At 40.7% G+C, this 17,908-nt stretch overlaps 2 protein-coding genes across 9 annotated transcripts in view; both read right to left on the reverse strand.

Annotated features, from left to right (window-relative positions):
* atrx (ATRX chromatin remodeler) overlaps window positions 1–7,621 on the reverse strand; it is a 44,236-nt gene extending 36,615 nt beyond the window's left edge. The window contains exons 1-10 of one of the 8 annotated variants that reach the window (XM_060885842.1): window positions 6,730–6,905; window positions 5,517–5,611; window positions 5,031–5,074; window positions 4,351–4,400; window positions 4,126–4,172; window positions 3,548–3,672; window positions 3,338–3,457; window positions 3,134–3,255; window positions 2,977–3,044; window positions 224–2,214 (exon numbers count right to left, since the gene is read on the reverse strand). In XM_060885842.1, coding sequence (XP_060741825.1) covers window positions 224–2,214; window positions 2,977–3,044; window positions 3,134–3,255; window positions 3,338–3,457; window positions 3,548–3,672; window positions 4,126–4,172; window positions 4,351–4,395 — 2,518 coding nt within the window. In that variant the 5' untranslated portion in view covers window positions 4,396–4,400; window positions 5,031–5,074; window positions 5,517–5,611; window positions 6,730–6,905. Of the gene's footprint in view, window positions 1–223; window positions 2,215–2,312; window positions 2,428–2,976; window positions 3,045–3,133; window positions 3,256–3,337; window positions 3,458–3,547; window positions 3,673–4,125; window positions 4,173–4,344; window positions 4,401–5,030; window positions 5,075–5,516; window positions 5,612–6,729; window positions 6,906–7,451 lie in introns of those variants that run through there. The other 7 variants (XM_060885840.1, XM_060885838.1, XM_060885837.1 and 4 more) reach the window with 7 other exon arrangements.
* Window positions 7,622–8,500: 879 nt separating this feature from the next.
* nup62l (nucleoporin 62 like) lies at window positions 8,501–17,030 on the reverse strand. Its single transcript, XM_060885558.1, has 13 exons — window positions 16,918–17,030; window positions 15,433–15,751; window positions 15,075–15,331; window positions 14,312–14,386; window positions 14,016–14,219; window positions 13,765–13,863; window positions 12,859–12,961; window positions 12,561–12,705; window positions 10,622–10,671; window positions 10,396–10,530; window positions 9,392–9,503; window positions 8,784–8,850; window positions 8,501–8,671 (listed from the first exon to the last, which is right to left on the reverse strand). The coding sequence occupies exons 2-13, from the start codon at window positions 15,723–15,725 to the stop codon at window positions 8,580–8,582; spliced, it is 1,632 nt and encodes a 543-aa protein (XP_060741541.1). The 5' UTR covers window positions 15,726–15,751; window positions 16,918–17,030; the 3' UTR covers window positions 8,501–8,579.
* Window positions 17,031–17,908: the final 878 nt, after the last annotated feature.

Raw genomic sequence — 17,908 nt, forward strand, 5'->3', positions numbered from 1 at the left:
AGTAAAGACAACAGTGATGTGTGCATATGCGCTGAAAGACCTTTGTCTGTAAATTTTTTAATCAAACTTTAGCAGTAAACCTAGTACATTTTGCAAAATACTCATTTTAAAACATACCGTTTGCCCTTCATTGTTAAAGACGTTCTTCTTGAGACATCAACAATCTACTCAAATCTACTCTACTCTTAAGCAAAGACTAAAAAAAACTGATCGTTATTCTGACCTGATGACTGAAGGAAAGCATCCGTATGGGGCATGGCAGACTCAAGAATAGGCTTTATCTTCTGCTGGTCACTGCTATCCTCTCCAGAGTCTGCTGCCTGCTCTTCCTCTTCATCACTGGAGGATGAATCTCTTGCAGCGTTTTCTTTGCTTTTCTGTGACCTCCGTTTCCTCTCGAAAGATCTCTTTGGACCTTTTTTCCCCTCCTTTTTGGTCTCCTCCACCTTTTTCTTCTTCTTATTCTTCTTCTTGCCCTCGCCGCCCTCCTCCTCCTCCTCGCCCTCACTCTCCTCCTCACCCTCCTTCTCCTCCTTCTTGCCCTCATTCGCCTGCTTCTTGCCTCGTTTAGATGATTTCTTTGTGGTGCTGAGCTTACTTAAACTCTTGATCTCCTTCTCAAGTTCTGAGTCGTGATTAGATGAATCGGATTCTCTACACTTCTTTTTTTTGGAAGCGTGTTTCTTTGCTGTCGATGCCTTCACATCATCTGAATCTGAGGAAGATGCAAGGAGCTTGCGCTTCACACTCTTTTCGGACGGTTCTTCGGCCGACTTTTTAGCTGCATTGTTGCCCACGGCCTTGCCGTTAGGCTCCGTGTCCGGTTCTTCTGAACTTGCCTCCATGCCTTCTACCTGCCGCAGCACCTCGGGGACTTCGTCAGAGTCCGAGTCCGACAGATCGGCGCTGACTGGAATCTGTGAAGCGTTGCAGTCTTCGTTGTTCGCTCTCTTACCCTTGGACCGACTCTTACTCCTCCCTTCAGATGATTTGCGAAGAGGAGTGGTCTTCATCCTGGGGGAACGTCTGCTTTCGTCTGGTGACAGAGCACCATCCTTCTCTTTTGACTTGCTTTCGTCTTTCTTAATGGTAATTTTCAGAGGAATTGGGGTGAGCTTTACGACGAGTTTTTTATTCACCTTTGAAGACCTTTTACCGGATTCTGTACACTTACTTTCAGACAGCGAGGTCTTACTTGACGTGCTGTCTGTATCAACCGAATCCTTTTCACTCTCTTGTTTTACACAATCTGAAAGACTCTCGACCATCTCGAAGAGCTCCTCAGGAACAGATGGTGGAATAGACACGATGTCTTTGTCGAGAGAGGCTTCACCAGCTGCTGAAGCATCATCTTTACAGTCAGGTTCATTCTTAACAATCTCTGCATTAGCTTCGCTTTCAATAAACCCATCCTCTGGATTTTCTACTACAGGTTCAACAACTTCTTCAGTCATTTCTATATCGGCCGTAACTACGTTCTCCTCATCCGCATCGTCCTCTAAAGATGCTGGAACCTGATCTGTGGTGTCATCTTGAACCACCTCATCATCCAGATCTTTACTCTGGTCAGCAGGTTCAGAGTTTGGGACGGAGATGGCTACAGGTACATTATTTGCCACCCCGTTCCCCTCTCCGTTCTGGACCTCAAGGTCTCTGAACTCTTCATCTAGCGCCTCCTCCAAAGTCACGTGGACCTTTTTCAAGTCAGCCAAAACAGATCTGAAGGCTTTCAAATGCCTGTGCCGGACGATGTTATCGCCCAGGTAAACCGGCTCCTGCTGGATAAACTGCACAAAAGTGCTGTTCAAGCCGTTTGTGGTCTCAATCAGCTTCTTTGTCTTTTTGATCAGTTCTTTTGGAACCTTTAGCTTTTTGTAGGAAAAGGTTAGCGTCCCTGATCCGTCAGAATTCACGTCCTTTCCGTTTAACGCTGTATTTTTAACCTTTCCCTGTTTGTGCTTCATGCCGTCCCGTTTTGGTTTGTCCTGCTCTCCCTTTGGCTTTTTCATACATTCCAGATTTCTCAGAACTTTCTCACAAGCTGTGGCGAGGTCGTGGAGGGGCTCGGGCAGGCACACGTAGCAACGCCACTTATCGTCGTCGTTCATGATTCCAGAGAGCTCCTTCCTTCCAAGGTTACGGAGAATACATGTTTTGCAAAATGCATTGCTGCAGTAGTCACAACAAAGGAGATTACCTCCTTCAGCGCACCACCTAAAAGATGATAAAAATGGGGTTATTAGGATTAATAAACAAAGACGTCTTACTTTTAAATTTGGTCAGCAATACACAGCAAACAGACTGACGCTTACCTGTAAAGCAAACATTATTTATTGGTTTTGAGCTTATTAGGTACCAGAGGAAACGGGAGAAGCTGGAGGAATCCCACGTGAACATGTTGAGAACACATGAAGCTAAATGAACTGGGATAACAATGGCTTTCAGATTCACTTGCTTCTATTGTGCATTTACATTCATCAGAGAACGCAACATGACTCACCGTATTCTTGGTGGAATTTCTTTGGTGCAATTATGCACAGTAAGTGCAGGCTACTTCCTAAACATGTGCAGACCAGGGTGCAAGCTGCGGTCACGGGAATCAGCTCCAGCCTCAAGTTTGGCACTGTGCTGCACTTCCCATTTGCTTGGGTGATTCAAACTAAACTGCCAGTGTGAAAGAGCCACTAAAAGAGCCGCCAACACTCTCAAACCCACCAGGCATTCTGATGCCTGCTTAGGGCAATTACTCATTTTATATTAGATGTATAAAAACTTGCTTAAAAAAAGTAGTGTGTGCATAATTTACCGTTTTAAGACACAGTATAACCTTGTTTTGCTAATGGCCACACTAGCGCTAGTTGACTCACCTTACAGCACTACCAACACGTATCCACACTGACAGGTGTGCACTTTCAGGCTAGTTCGTGTTTCCCTGAGCACTACGTGTTCAAGTCACAAGCGGTTCTGCAGGCTTACCTGCACTGTTCGTCCATTCCGTCATCATCCTTGCTTATGTCGTCACTCATGTAATACTTGAAACAGGACTGAAAGGGAAACAAAGTGTTAATCCCAGACGCTCAGCTTGAACGTCACAGACATGCTGATGCTTGGAGTTATACTCTGTGATATTTACTTTGCAGAGAAGAACTTTGAGTATAGGATGCTGATACACAGAGTCCCTCTGGAAATGATTGACTTGTTGCCCGCAAGCAGTGCAATTAACTCTCGAACACCTGATCTCTTCAAAGTGCTCATCTGGGCAAAAGACAGAAAAACAAATAAAGCAAAAGAGGAGGAAATAAAACCCACAAAACACATGTTTGGAACAGTGCCTCACCAGGACGCCTCCTCTGACTCTCTTCTTTGACTTTGCTCCCTCCTTTGGTCCGGAACTCGGGGCCTTTGAATTCATCTTTTCCTTCATTGTTGACGGGTTCTGGCTTCACGATAACTACATCTTTGCACAAACCAGACACGGGGCAGTAAGTAAACGCACATGCCTACAGTAGACTAAACATCTTACTTGGAGGTTTGACAGAGCAGGTACCTTCTGGTATCTCTTCCATTTCAATCGTGGCATCATTGGGATTCCCGGCGACGGAATCTTGCTCACATTCGTCTGCAGAATCGGGCTCATTTACAGCGGTGTGCTTCGTTACAACCGCAGGCTTCCTGCAATTAAGGGGGAATATCAGAAATAGAATCGAGTTGCTTGAGTCTACACTGTGCAAACATCATAACCATTTTTATCATTTTGCACTACGGTTAAATAACTACAGATTCAGTGCAACAAAAATTGACATACATACATAAATAAATAAATAGTCAAGAAAATGACAAAGAAACAGCTGATCAATTAATCAAATCCAAATCTGTTGTACCTAAGTGAGAACCAAATCTTGCCACATCACACTACCCCATTGTGACAGTATAAAAGCACGGCCCACCATTTCACTCAACCCAACAGTACCATCGGTGTTGGTTCTGGAGTGTTCAATCTGTTCAAAATCTTTTTGATCTGGTCTCAGTCTAAACAAGCGGCGATCCGATCCGATCTGCGATGCACCGTGTAGCTGCAGGTTTGAGCCGGGTTTATACTGTGAAAGAGGTTCGAACAAGACTCACCTTTTTGAGCGTGCTGTGGCCTTCGGTACTTCACTGGAACAACCGGGCTGTAAGACACAATTCATCTTTTTAAAAACCACAGTCAAGTAATTCACGTGGGCGATGTAGAATAAACCTTTAAGTTGAACGTAATCAACACTATCATGAAGAAAAGGTTGTTTGTTTTTTTAACTTTGGTGTGAGCAGCTACTTTTAAAAGAAACAGAATAAAACTGTCACCTGAACCTTTTCCATTATTTCATCGTTGATGTTTGAGTCACTGGAGGCCATTTTACCTGAAGTGGGAAGAGAATAGAAAGACAACATGAACACACGCATGCTGAACAAACCATATTTTAAACAAATTTTTAATTTTAATTTTAAGCGAATACTGTTCTGATTCTAGATATTGCGGCAGTAACAAGCCTGGTTTATACTTCTGCGTTTGTAGTTCTGGATTTTAAATGCAAACAATGTTAAAATTACTGCATGTTGGAGGAAATCACTTCATGAGGCTTAATGATAGAATTAATCTTCAACTTATGGTAGACCTGCTTATGTGGTTGGGGGGGGGGGGGGGTGGTTTAAAAACCTGGCAACAAGGTGGAAATTTTTTTTCTCTTTTTTCACACTGCTAAATGTCTTACAGCGACTGTGTGAAAAAGACATCACTTAAATGCTTTTTTTTTAATACTTATATAGAAAATTCTTAATATTGCCAAATTTATTTTGATCAAAGGCCTCTGCCTACAGCGTCAATGCTCTAAAGCTGTTAACATGGCCACCGGTGTGATAAAGACCAAATGCTTGCCCATTTTTCCTGCATCCAACAAAATAACTTTAAGAACTGACTGTTCACTTGCTGCCTAATTCACTGCCACCCTTGACAGGTGCCATATTTCTGAGAAAATCAACGTTCACTTTACCTGTCAGTGGCTGTTAGAAGTTCAGTATAATGACCAGCTTAATCCTGCAGGATCACAAATACTAAACCAGTTTAGGTGAAGTAAACATCAACTTAGTAACGGCGGTGTAGTTAAAGTATTTACTTTGTATTAGACACAACTGCGGATCAGTTATGGCGACACACGTGTTTAAAACTCCCCATAAAATCAGCAATTTGAGAAATTCTGGTGTGGTTCGTGCTTCAGTGCCTTCTACAGAACACACTCATGTGCAGGTATGAATAGTTTTCATAGTATACAGCAACTGGGAACAGGCAGAGACAAAAAAATAAAAATCACTGCGTGTGAATGCAGCATGATCGTCCTCACCCGAGACATCGTGACACGTACGATGTATGAAACATGACCCCCAGACATAGCAGTTTTCCAAAATACAACCAAAAGCACACATTTTATCTAAGTAACACAGCAATGCTGTCGTGAACCTGTAACACTAGCAAGTCTTACCACTGGAGGTATCATTAACTTGGGATGCAGCAGTTTCTTCCTCTGAAGAATGATCCAAGAACTCATGAAGTTTTGTCACCAGTGCAGTCAGCTTGCTGGATTTAAACAGTTACAAGGATAAAGGGATAAAAAAGTGTAAATACCAACATTAATGGGAATTGAATTATGATAGTCAGTATGTGAAACACAGAAAAACAAACAAACAAACAAACAAAAAAAAACGCACATTGAGGTACACGTATTACATTCTCATTTTTATACATCTGAACAATTGAGGGTTAATAAGGGCCTTGCACAGGGGCCCAACAGTTTGGTCGACGAGGGATTCGAACTCTCTACCTTCTGATGTGGTAATAATTTTGTTATTTTAAATAAATGTTCATTAAAAAAAATCTAAATTATGCCTTAACACCACTTTCTTGTTGACTTTAAGTACCTAATAAAAAGTCATAGGTCATTATATAAAGCACTTGCTTCCATTTTAACTGCTTCTACAGATACATGTGAAAGACCGAGAGCATTCGGGCCATTTCTCAAATAGCTGCCTACTGCCTTCATAAGCGCCCTATATTCATGCATGAGAAGTGGTTTTTTGCGCCCCATCTAGTGCACTTCACCTCGGAACGCACAGCGGCCTCTCAGACAGTTAGCACTAGTTATAAATACAGACTGAAGGTAACCGGTAAAAGAATCACACAGCAAACGCTGAGAAACATTTAAGAAGCTGCTTTTAAAAGTATATCACACCGATTTTACTGCTCCGTCCGGGTTTAATCGTCGTGTGAAACACGCAAAGAAACAAACTAGCAAACGGAAGCTAGCCGGCTAATGTGTTCACAACCGGTCCGTGTGTAATAATAAAGAACTCGTTATCATCACTTAACGGGACGCGTGACGTGTCAATCAGCACCAGGGATAAAAAACAAAATTTTTTTAAAGTGAATGAAAAAATGCTAAAAAAAAAGAAAAAAAAAATTGTTGGGTTTTTTTTTTCCATGAAAAAGGCCTTTGATGTCTGTCTGTTTAAAAAAAAACTGAAAATCGAGATTCAGTCGCCATTCATGCGGTGTGTAATAATAATAATAATAATAATAATTCTGCTCTTTACACGACAGATGCTGAATACCGCCGGATTTACACTGGATTATATTGTATTACTGTGCAACACACACACACACACACACACGCACGCACGCACGCACGCACACCTCACCAATAATAAATGTAAACGTTCCCTCCGTTAGCGTTAGACGTCTAGTTTGTTTTTGACGTGTGTACTGAATCACACGCCGCTGTAGCAGCTCATACCCTGAGAGCTGAGGACACAAAGCAAGAGCGCCATCTTGCCGGACGACTCTGGCGCACTAAAATGGCGCAGACTGCGTTAATCAGGGCGCTGGACACCAACACCGCCGTTTATCCCGTTTAATAACCGTGGGCGCTTTTACAACAAACAAACGCGCTAAAATAACACCGATTCGATCTGTTACCTGTAACGCAAAAGCGCGTATTATTAGTATTATTAGTTTAATCCTAATTATGAACGCGATGCGGCGTCACTCCGCTTAGCTTTTTTTCGTTGTGTCGCTTTTAACAGGTTATTTATCTTTTTGTGTTTAAATAATCAGCCATTCGGCTTGTTTACACGCATTGGAAGATTTCCGTTAATTAAAAAAAAAGCGGATTCGACGCTAAAAACAGACGCGTTTCGGTGTGTTTGCACGTTTAAACGGCGCCCCAGTGAATTTCTCGTCACGACTGACTTATGTCCGTGTGTTATTCGGTAAAAACAGGCGTAAGCTGCGTGTTTAACACGTTATACAGCGTGACGATGTGAGTTTGGGGCCTAATTTGTGTGCGTTTGGACCGCGCCGGGTTTGTGTTCACACTGTAATATAAAGCGAACACATTAACACCACTGATGGACGCACATACCTGCCGTTTTCCGTGCTCATTTCCTTACAGTAAGGAACACGCGGTTTCTTAGCATCTCCGACGTCAAGAAAAATGACGCTGGTTTTAGCGGTAAAAGTGGAAAAACGGAGGAAAAGAAAAAAGCGAAAGCTACCAGAGAAATCAAACAAAGCGAGGCGCCATGTTTTCCGACAGCGAGAGACACGCTGATTGGCTCGTTCCGCTCAAACCAGGAAGTGAATCTCATTGGTTGATGAATATCAGCGACTCAACCTGGTTCAGTCCCAAAACAGTGTGAAGATTCACATCCATTAAGTGAAGTGAATCAACTTGTACCTATAACTAACCTCCTTATTGTTTCAGAATGATCATATAAACGGAACCAATTATTTATTTTATGGTCCTTTAGTCCAGCATGATTCATTTCACTAAGCTGTATTTCTTACTGTGTCTTTTCTATTCTATTCAATTCTATTTATTTGTAGAGAGCTTTTAAAAGTTTCCCATTGTCTCAAAGCAGCTTTATATAGTATGGAAACAGAAGAGAGAGAAAAAGAAATAAATATATAATAATAAGAAGTAAAAATAAGGATAAAAATAAACAAATGAAAATATACAATTAAAGTTTCAAATGAATTTAAAAAAGATTAACTTAACTTTAAATACTATAATTATATCTATCCCTAATGAGCAAGCCTGAGGCGATGGCAGCAAGGAAAAACTCCCGGAGAAGATATGAGGAAGAAACATTTAGAGCAAAGGTGTCCAATCTTATCCAGAAAGGGTCAGTGTGGGTGCAGGTTTTTATTCCAACCAAGCAGAAGCCACACCAGAGTCTATTAAAAGCCAAGAACAACTGATTAAACAGGTGGAATCTGGTGTGGCCATTTGCGGATAAGATTGGACACCGCTGATTTAGAGGAACCGGGCTCAGAAGGGAGCCAATCCTCATTTGGGTGTCACTGGACAGTAAATAAGCTAAATGTGTTGACATCTTTACGGAATTTGGCCAAATATTTATTTATCTCATTAAATTAAAATTAAAAAAAAAAAGCTCAGAGAAAAATGTGTTGAAAGTAAAAAGTACACTTCTTTATTCAAATAGAATTAGCAAAACAACAAGTTTCATTTACAATACAACGCCCTGTTTCATTGGAAACTTAGACGAAAGCTCTTCTCCTGCTCCCTACTGCGACTTTCACACAGCTTGGACACCTCCTCCACACGCCTCTGAAGCAGAACTGTTTATTGAAAAAAAGTCATTAGGGACACCAAACAAAGTATTTCATTCCAAAGCACTTAAATTAAAAAGCACTCAAAATGGTAGGGCATAAAAACTAGCAAGATACTGACCAGAGTTTTGCTCGACCCACTGCAGAGAGTCCATGTGTGCATTGAGGATTTTGCAGATTTGCTGGAGCTGAAATGTTAAGACGGGACAAATGGGAAATTTATTAAAAAAAATAATCATAATTTTAAATAAAACTCAAGTTAATTAAAAGGGGAAATTTAACCCAACCATGACAGTAACTACCCTGATGTGAAAAAGGTTTCAAAAAGGTCAAACAGCAACCACATTTCTATATGTTGTTTTTTTAGTCAAGAACTTCAGTTAACGTTCAAAATGAGGGGAAAAACTTTCACCATGCGATGGCTGGTTGTGCCAGATAGGTTATTTCGAGTATTTCTGAAACTGAAATAAGAAAACTATCCTGTATGCAGAGGATCAGCAAGATGAAACACCTTGTTGATGAGAGAGATAAGAGATGAACAGACTGGCGTTAGCTCTGAGCTGACAGGAAGTTAAAAAACACTAACACCTTCCTCTTACGTGTTCGTTTAAAATCAGCCGCTTCTTAACTAAACGGTCCCACTCTTGCAGTGACAATCAATCTAAACCGTATGGACTGAAATAACAGCAGTGTGTTTTATGAAGTGCAGGATGAGAGTACGATTCTTACAGGGTCACTTGTGTCAGCCAGCCTGTTGGATGTGTTGAGGTGCTCAATAATCTCCTTCAGATCTTGGGACATTCTCTTCAGCTGAGCATCAACATTTTCTGCCAACTTATACCTTCAAAAATAGAAGCATTTTAAAAAGAAGCAGATGCATGAAAATGGGTTTATTTTGTATGCAAACTATTAAGCTTTATATATCAGATTATTCAAGAGATTTTGTAAACAGACACATATTAAACAATGTAGGAGATTATCAGTAATGTAGCACTTATTAAACAGTTTAAGTCATTACAAGCTAAATAAATAAATGACAATCTCACCAAGGACAAACTGTAATTAAACACTTTGCTTTCCTTATTTATGAATAATATGGGTACTTATGTGTTTTGTTTTGTTTTTTTGCTTTTAACTAAATCCTAAATTTTAAAACAAGCCTGATCAACATCTGTCCCTACTCCTTGCTGAAAGAGTTAGCTGGATGATACTGCTGCTGTTCTGCCCTCTAATCTGAACTAGAAACAAAACAGTTATTTACATTCAGGGTATTTGGCAGCCAGAAACTGACTTATATCGTTTATACATCTGAGCAAATGAAGGAATAAATGCCTTGCTCAAGATCCCAGCAGTGGCAGTTTGGTGGTAGTAGGATTCAATCTCACAACCTTTGGATCAGTGGAACAACACCTTATTCACTGAGCTCCACTTTCCCTAATTAAACATAACCTGCCTTAAAATATATATACAATAAAATAACATGACTGTTAATTTTCCCTTCATCAGATTAGTGATGAACTTTTAACCCTGGAAAACATTCCATTCAAAATCTGCTATCCTGAAGTAATCAGTGATCAGACTACAATGTACATACAAAACAAGATGGACACAGTGCTATAGAAGAAGAGCACAGAGAGTTAGTAGAGCACAAAAAAAACAACAACTTTCGTTTCCCATTTCATCTGCATGTAGGCAAAGCAATGAAAGCATCTTTAAGTGAGGGAGCTGTTTACGTTCTCTCTCGCTCCTCATCAGCATTCTGCATATAGATGGTTCCGGTTTGCTCCTTCACCGACTCCTCCAATGGCGTGAGAAGATCCTCCAGCTCCTTTTGCTGGGACAGAATAAAGTCCAGTTCCTGATCGAGCCTGACACACACAAAAAAAAAGAACCTCAGATATAAAACCTGTCTACAGATATGTCAGAAAGGACCAAATATGCAAACTCAAGCAATCTTACCTTCTTTGGTCCAGTTTAACTTTCTCCATGTCCTTGTGAAGGGATGTAATCTAAAACAGCAGACTTCACGTTAAAAGCTATAATGTGATACCTTTTAGTTCAAATATATTCTGTTTATTTATATTATTATTTTAAAGGTGGGGTGCACAATGTTTGAGAAATGCTTCAGAAAACGGAGTCGGGCCAACAAACAAAACAAACGTGTAGCCAATGAGCAGAAAGGGGCGTGTCTTGTCAATATGGGCGGAGAGAGAGTTCAGTGCGCATGTTTGACGTTAGCCAAAAGCGATTGAAAGATTGACATGGTGGATATAATCAAAAAGCGAAAAAAGGCTTACAATAAGGCAAGAAGCAGGACCTGTGTAAATATAGGGTCATCTTTCCAGCTCTGGAGAGACCTGAAGGAGCAGGAAGGCCTGCAATGGGACTCCAAGGTCGCTTTTTTCCTTCTCGATAGGTGAGTAACGTTGGTTTTGCTTTGTTTCACAGAACTAATATATGCCGTCCTTTGCATGATTATGTTTGTGTGTCATTTTTGCTTGTTTGTTTATCTGCAATCGTATTGTTCTTCCCTTCAGCTATGATAAAGACACATTTCTTTCCATTAGTTGCCTGGGTTACATATGTATGTGTGGGCGGAGCTATCAATACAGGGGTGGGACCCATTTGGGTTAGGGGCGTGTTTGTTTTAGTGATTTCAAATGTAAACATTGGCTTTCGAACATCGTACACCCCAGCTTTAAGCGAGTCAGAACTTGTGTGTTTACTTGTCCAAGTTAGAATCAGCCTATGTGCATGGTTACACTTTAATTAGCACATGCTTGTGGACAGAGCTGCCATCTGTCTCTTTAAGATATTCAGACACGTGATTTTGACTCGAAATGAGCAACGAAAGTAAAAGCTGAAAAGCACAAGTGGAAGTTATTTTGACAACTATGGCCAAATAAATAAATAAATAAATCTTTAGCAGTGTAACAGCACATGATCAGGTCAAAATACTGAGGAAGACCGACAAACAATAAACCAGAAAAATCATACAGGTCTTAAACATCCTTCCCCTCACAAGCCAGTGCTAAATTCTCGGTCAGCTGAGACTTATTAATTATTTATTTTTAATAATTATTATTACTCCATTTATATGGTTGCATTTATTTTGTTATAGCAAAATAATTAGTCTTCATTTCTGGATGTGTTGGCTTGCTTATTTTTTAATAAATAATATATAATGTCTGGGTTTCGCAACAGATTCTCTACAGTACTTTTAGTCCCTGACCCAGGATTTTCATGACTTTCATGAAAAGAAAACATATACATTTAAATACTACTATATACTACTAATACTACTACTATACTACTATACATACTACTATACAATAGTAGTTCAGTGTTTAGGTTCTGGTTCCTGTAGCAAAAACCCTGAACAGAGTATTAGGCTGATGGTAAGCTAAGTCTGTAAGCTGGTGAACTAGTGTTCCTGCTTTTAAGTCTCTGTCGATGAATACGATTCCTAGTACGACTCTCTGGATAAAGGCGTCTGCCAAGTGCTGTAAATGTAATGCAAATGTACTGCATCTGTGAGCAGTGCTGCCAACTAGATAATCCCTGAGTCTCAGAAATCAAAAATGTGCACCAGTGTTAACGTTCAACCTGAATATAGTGACAAAGAAAAGAAACATCTTTTCTAGAAAAAACATCTATGGGGTGGGAATCTATTAAAAAAAAAAAAAAAACCTGGCAACCCCACACATGAGCTTCCATAAATCACTTAATATTGGAGCATTGACAACACTAAACACAACTGTCGGTGAGTGAGGAGAAACAAATAAGGGGTTGACGCAGATTTTTTGAGTGATGACTCGTAGCAGTGTACTGCAATGTTAAGTGGTTTGAGCTCGGACACAGAATGTGCCACAGAAAGCTAGCAGTTCTTTTGCAGTACCTTTTCTCCGTTCTCCACCAGCATGCGGTCCCAGGCGTTGACCTGCGTGGCCTGCTGCAGAAAGTGTCTTTCTTGATCCTCCAACTCTGAGCTCCACTTGTTGATCAGGGACTCCAGCTGAGCATATGACATCACCGGTGCAGCACTGAGTGAACACACTCAAACAACGTTAAACAAACCAGTACAATTAAAAATGCTGCAATGCCTAAAACAGTGCTATCGGAATCCTTTAGAGTTCACACCATCCTAATCTTGTACATGTATCTGTAATTACTACATGATGTGCTTTGGAGCAAACCTGATTGCAGCGGTGGACACGGCTGTAGAAGCGGCCGGTGCAGTGGAGGCGGCAGGTTTCAGGCCCAGAGAAAAGCTTGTGGTGGCTGCTGTAGTAGCTGCAGCTAAAAGAAAGAGATTGTTCGTTTTATTGGTTTGTTTTATTTGAAATTATTTATCATCATGTAACTTACATAGGTTGAGATTTGAATCTGTACGGTCTTGAGGAAAAATGTCTGTTGCTTATAGTTTAATTGCTGAGAATTAGTTTGGGGGTTTAGTGCGTTGTGATAATGCTGTTTTTCTGTATGTTGCTACAGGATGCTTGAATTTTCTCCAGGACCGATAAAAGTAAGTCGGTGAGTAAGTAAGAAAATGAGTATGTGAGTGAGTAAGTAAGCATCTATCTATCTACAGTTCAAAACGTAACCTGCATTATTATAAAGAACGTCTTTCCGACATCACTGAGCGAAGAGGAAATGACAGATTAGAGAGCAGTAAGAGTGATTAAAGTGATTGTAGTGACCCAGTAATGATTCAAGTTAACTTTACTTTTACATCAGTGTCAGTGGCTGACTGTTGCATGAAGGTGGCAGAGCTCTGATTTGATTTGAATTGCAAATGGTCTCATCTGGTCGAGTCTCGTAAACTACATTATGTAAAGGTGAGCCAACATGGCAAAGCTTTGTAGATCTTGGTGAAAGCGATGTATAGATAGATAGGAGAAGTGAACAGAAACAGCAAGAATTATGGTACCAACAGGGCAAGTATATTATTACAAGCACTAATAATAATAATAATGAGTGGTGGATGGTGTTGTTCTTCTAGCACAAGCAGCACTTTGGTCACCACACCAAAGTAAGCAAGTTGTGTGTCTGTGGTCACAGAGCAATCATCCTCAGAGGTGGTGCTGTAACACTAACATTACCTGCGGTCACAGCAGCTCCTAGCGGTTTGAGCGTCAAGCCAGTGGAGACTGTAGCTGCAGAAGACGCTACCGGAGCTGCTGCAGTTATAGAGCCGCCCACTGGCAAATAAATAAATAAATAAATAAACAAATAAATAAAATCTAAAGTCTCAAGCTTGATTTAGTAACTGACACATGCACTCATATTGACTTAGCTGTAATATATGATGTGTAGCCTTCAGTGTAAAAGTCTGTCCAGAACACATACTTACACGTGAAGCCTGTAGAAGCTGCTGAGGGGATTGGGGAAGAAAACAGAGAAGATATTGGGGCAACTTGGCCAGGGGCAACTTGGCCTGGGGCAGCTTGGCCAGGGGCAGCTTGGCCAGGGGCAGCTTGGCCAGGGGCAGCTTGGCTAGCAACAGCAGCAGCCGCAGCAGCAACAGCAGCAACAGTACTAGCAGGAACTGGAGTAGCTGGGGGAAAAAAATAAAGAAAATTCAATCTCAAACTTTCCTTTCTTGATCTTTTATATTGCACTGAATGAAATCTAAAGCCATGCCCTCACCTGCAGGCTTGATCCCAAAGTTAATCCCTGTAGTGGTGGCTGCAGCAGCTGGAGCAACAGCTCCCAGTGTGAGACCTGGAAGTTTCAGCAGAAATGATTAGGTTTTGTAGGTGTATGGCCATCCAAAAAAAAACATCATTACCCAAAGTAGTACTTGTCCTGAGGGACAAACCGATTCTATTTCAGACTGTATTGTGCTACAATTACAAAACTATTACTTTAGGCCTCCGGAAAATATAGAGCTTTTTTAATAGCTTACAATATGAATTTTCACTCCAGTATGACCTCTGAAACACTGCATTTTAATGAATACTATTTCCACCCTTAAAGTAATTCCATCATGCTTTCATTAAAAAAAAAAAAAAAAAAAAAAAAAAAGACCATGTAGTGAATTATAGAGCAGGGAAACTTTGCCATAAGTGTTTGAATTATTTCAGTTTTGAAGGCAGAAATGGAAGCCCCAAACTGAGAAAAACACAAACTGAGAAAAAAATAAATAAATAAAATAAAATTAATAAAAATAAGATATTAATATAGGCCCCTTCCCCAGGGTTGTGCTGAATAGTGTGATAACATTGTAAGACTCGTTCAAACGAATTAGAATAATAAATCTATTTAATCCATATCAAAGTAATTACCAATGAGTAATGAAAGAAATTTCCCAATCTTAATGAAGTGTCCATGTTTTTGCTTGCACAGATGTCAGGCAACATTTCTGTATCAGTGCAGAATCCTTTAGCCTGGCTGTACTAAGCTGACTTACCCATGCTTTGGCCTCCCAGCGAGAAAGACGGAGTGCTCTGTGCTAATGTTGCAGCAGGAGCTTGGACCTTGGCCCCAGGAAAGCCAAAGCCTCCTGTGGACTGCTGGGTTGGAGCTGTAGTCTGAGGTGCGAGGCCTCCGAACATGAAGCCTGTACCACTGGCTGAGGTGGTGGAATTCACCAGGCCTCCCAGAGTCATTGCTGAAGTGGCCGGCTGAGAGCTTGGAGTCAGGCTGAGACCAAGTTTTGGAGCACCGCTGGAAGGAGAAATGAATTGAGAACATATTTAAGTATATCTCAAAAACAGGTTTAATCATTCAAGACATCACTGACACGATGTGCCTGTAAATTCACTTGCCCAAAATTAAACCCTCCACCAGTAGTGCTGCTCTGTGCTGATGCACCAAAGCTGAATCCACCCTGTGGGGCTCCAGCGCTTGTGGTGGTCTGTGCAAGAAGCCCTGCTATTTGAGACGTCCCTGCTGGAGTCTGGGATGGCTGCTGAGGCACCGCACCGAAACTGAATCCTCCTGGTGCAGGACTGCTCGCCTGCAGGGAGAATCCAGGGGCTGCAGTGACTGATGCTGTGGTTTTTGGGGCTCCGAAGCTAAAGCCTCCCCCAGGAGCAGCTTGTCCAAAGCTGAATGACATGGTTTCTCTCTCAAGACCCTTTAATACTGAGATAAAATAAAATAACAAAAGCATCTTATCAAGCAAGTGATTATACTCAGAATTGACAAATCTGCATTACATTTACATTACAGTTCTGTCATTTAGCAGACGCCTTTATTCAGAGTGACTTACCATTTAATTCAATTTATACAACTGAGTAATTAAGGGTTAAGGGCCTTGCTCAGGGGTCCAACAGACAAAATACAAGATGAATATTAGATATATTTAAATGTATTTGTATTTATCCCCAATGAGCAAGTCTGAGGTGACTCAGGTGACTGTGGGGAGGAAAAACTCCCTTAGATGGTAAAGGAAGAAACCTTAAGAGGAACCAGACTCAAAGGGGAACCTCATCCTCATGTGGGTGACACTGGAGTGTGTGATTATAAATATACAGTCTGATAAATGTTGTATTGATGAGGAGATTGTTGTTCTTGACCACATGGGGTTGGTGTCTCCTCTTTAGTATAGAAGAGTCTAACTGGAGCTGGAACATCTCTAGATGTCTCAGACCTCCAAGACCTTCAGCATTAGACCATCACATCCCACAGAAGTCATGTTTACATTATTATCAGACACCTTTATATCCACACTGACTTACATTTATATTTCAGTTTATACAGCTGAGTAATTAAGAGTTAAAGGGCCTTGTTCAGGGGTCCAAAGTCACACACACACACACACACACACACACACAGACAGACAGACAGACAGACAGACAGACAGACAGACAGACAGACAGACAGACACACACACACACACACACACACACACACAGACACAGACAGACACGCGCGCGCACGCACACTCACTCACTCACTCACTCTCACTCTCACTCACACTCTCTCTCTCTCTCTCTCACTCTCTCTCTCACACACACACACACACACACACACACACACACACACACACACACACACAAATATAAACACAACCTTAACGCCTCGCGCGCGTTAGAACTTCAAAGTCCATTAGCTCATTAGCACCGACATGTTTAGCTTTAGCAATTAGCTTCAACCCGAAAGCTATTATTAAGATAATGCTGGCTCTCTGTAGCTAAGTATTAATAAATAACCCTTCTAGCACAGCTTATTTTCCATGTAAATAAAATATAACGTCATGAGATTAAATCCAAATTAATATTTGTTTTGTTTTAAGAGCCTGAAGTTACCTCAGAAGAAACGCAGCGCCATCCCAATACGAGCAGAGCGCGGAAAACAAACACGTCAAATCTTAGCGCCGGCTGTCAAACAAGGACCCCGAAGACTAGTTCATGTGGTCAACTGAAGTGCCTGTTCGAAAACATAGCGTTGCCATAGTTGCAATAGTTTACACGCACATGTTTGAGAGTGTAAACGATTTATTCACGTCTTTTTGGTGACACAGGCGTATTACATCATTTAGGGTAGATTTATTTAAAGCACAGGATCTTTTCTTATTGGATAGATGATGTTGATAATTTTTCTATAGATATACAGATCATTAAGAATAAAGCTTCAGTCACTTAGGAAGGTGTCTCTTTCTACAATAACTTAATTAAGTCACTATTATTATTATTATTATTATTATTCAAATTTATTTGTAACAATGGACATTGTCTGAAAGCAGCTTTACAGATCATAAGACATTTTGCAAAAAGTACAAAAAGTTTAACATTATACAAATATTTATACAAAAAAAAAAAATCAAGATTAATATTGGAACATATATTTAAATGTGTTTGCATTTATCCGTAATGAACAAGCCTGAGGTGACTGTGGAGAGGAAAAACTCCCTTAGATGGAAGAGGAAGAAACCTTGAGAGGAACCAGACTCAAAAAGGAACCCAACACCATTTAGGTGACACTGGAGGGTGTGATTATAAACTGTTATTAACACCAGACAGTGTTATTACGAATAATCACCTTTCTACAGTCATATACACTCTGACAATGTATTGATTAGGAGGTTGTTGTCCTCAGAGACCACATAGAGTTGGTAACGTCTCTTTGAATGGTCGCGATCTTCAGGAAGCGAAATACAACTGGATCTGATACAATCAATGGATGCCTTCAGGGTGGGTAGAAAAAGAGAAGCGAGTGGAAACATAATATTAACCAGAATGTTAATAATAATGTTTGTCTACTGGAGCACATGGTTGTAGGATGTATTATGTGTATGCC

The sequence above is a fragment of the Tachysurus vachellii genome, chromosome 13, assembly GCF_030014155.1.
Source record: "Tachysurus vachellii isolate PV-2020 chromosome 13, HZAU_Pvac_v1, whole genome shotgun sequence".
NCBI lineage: Eukaryota > Metazoa > Chordata > Actinopteri > Siluriformes > Bagridae > Tachysurus > Tachysurus vachellii.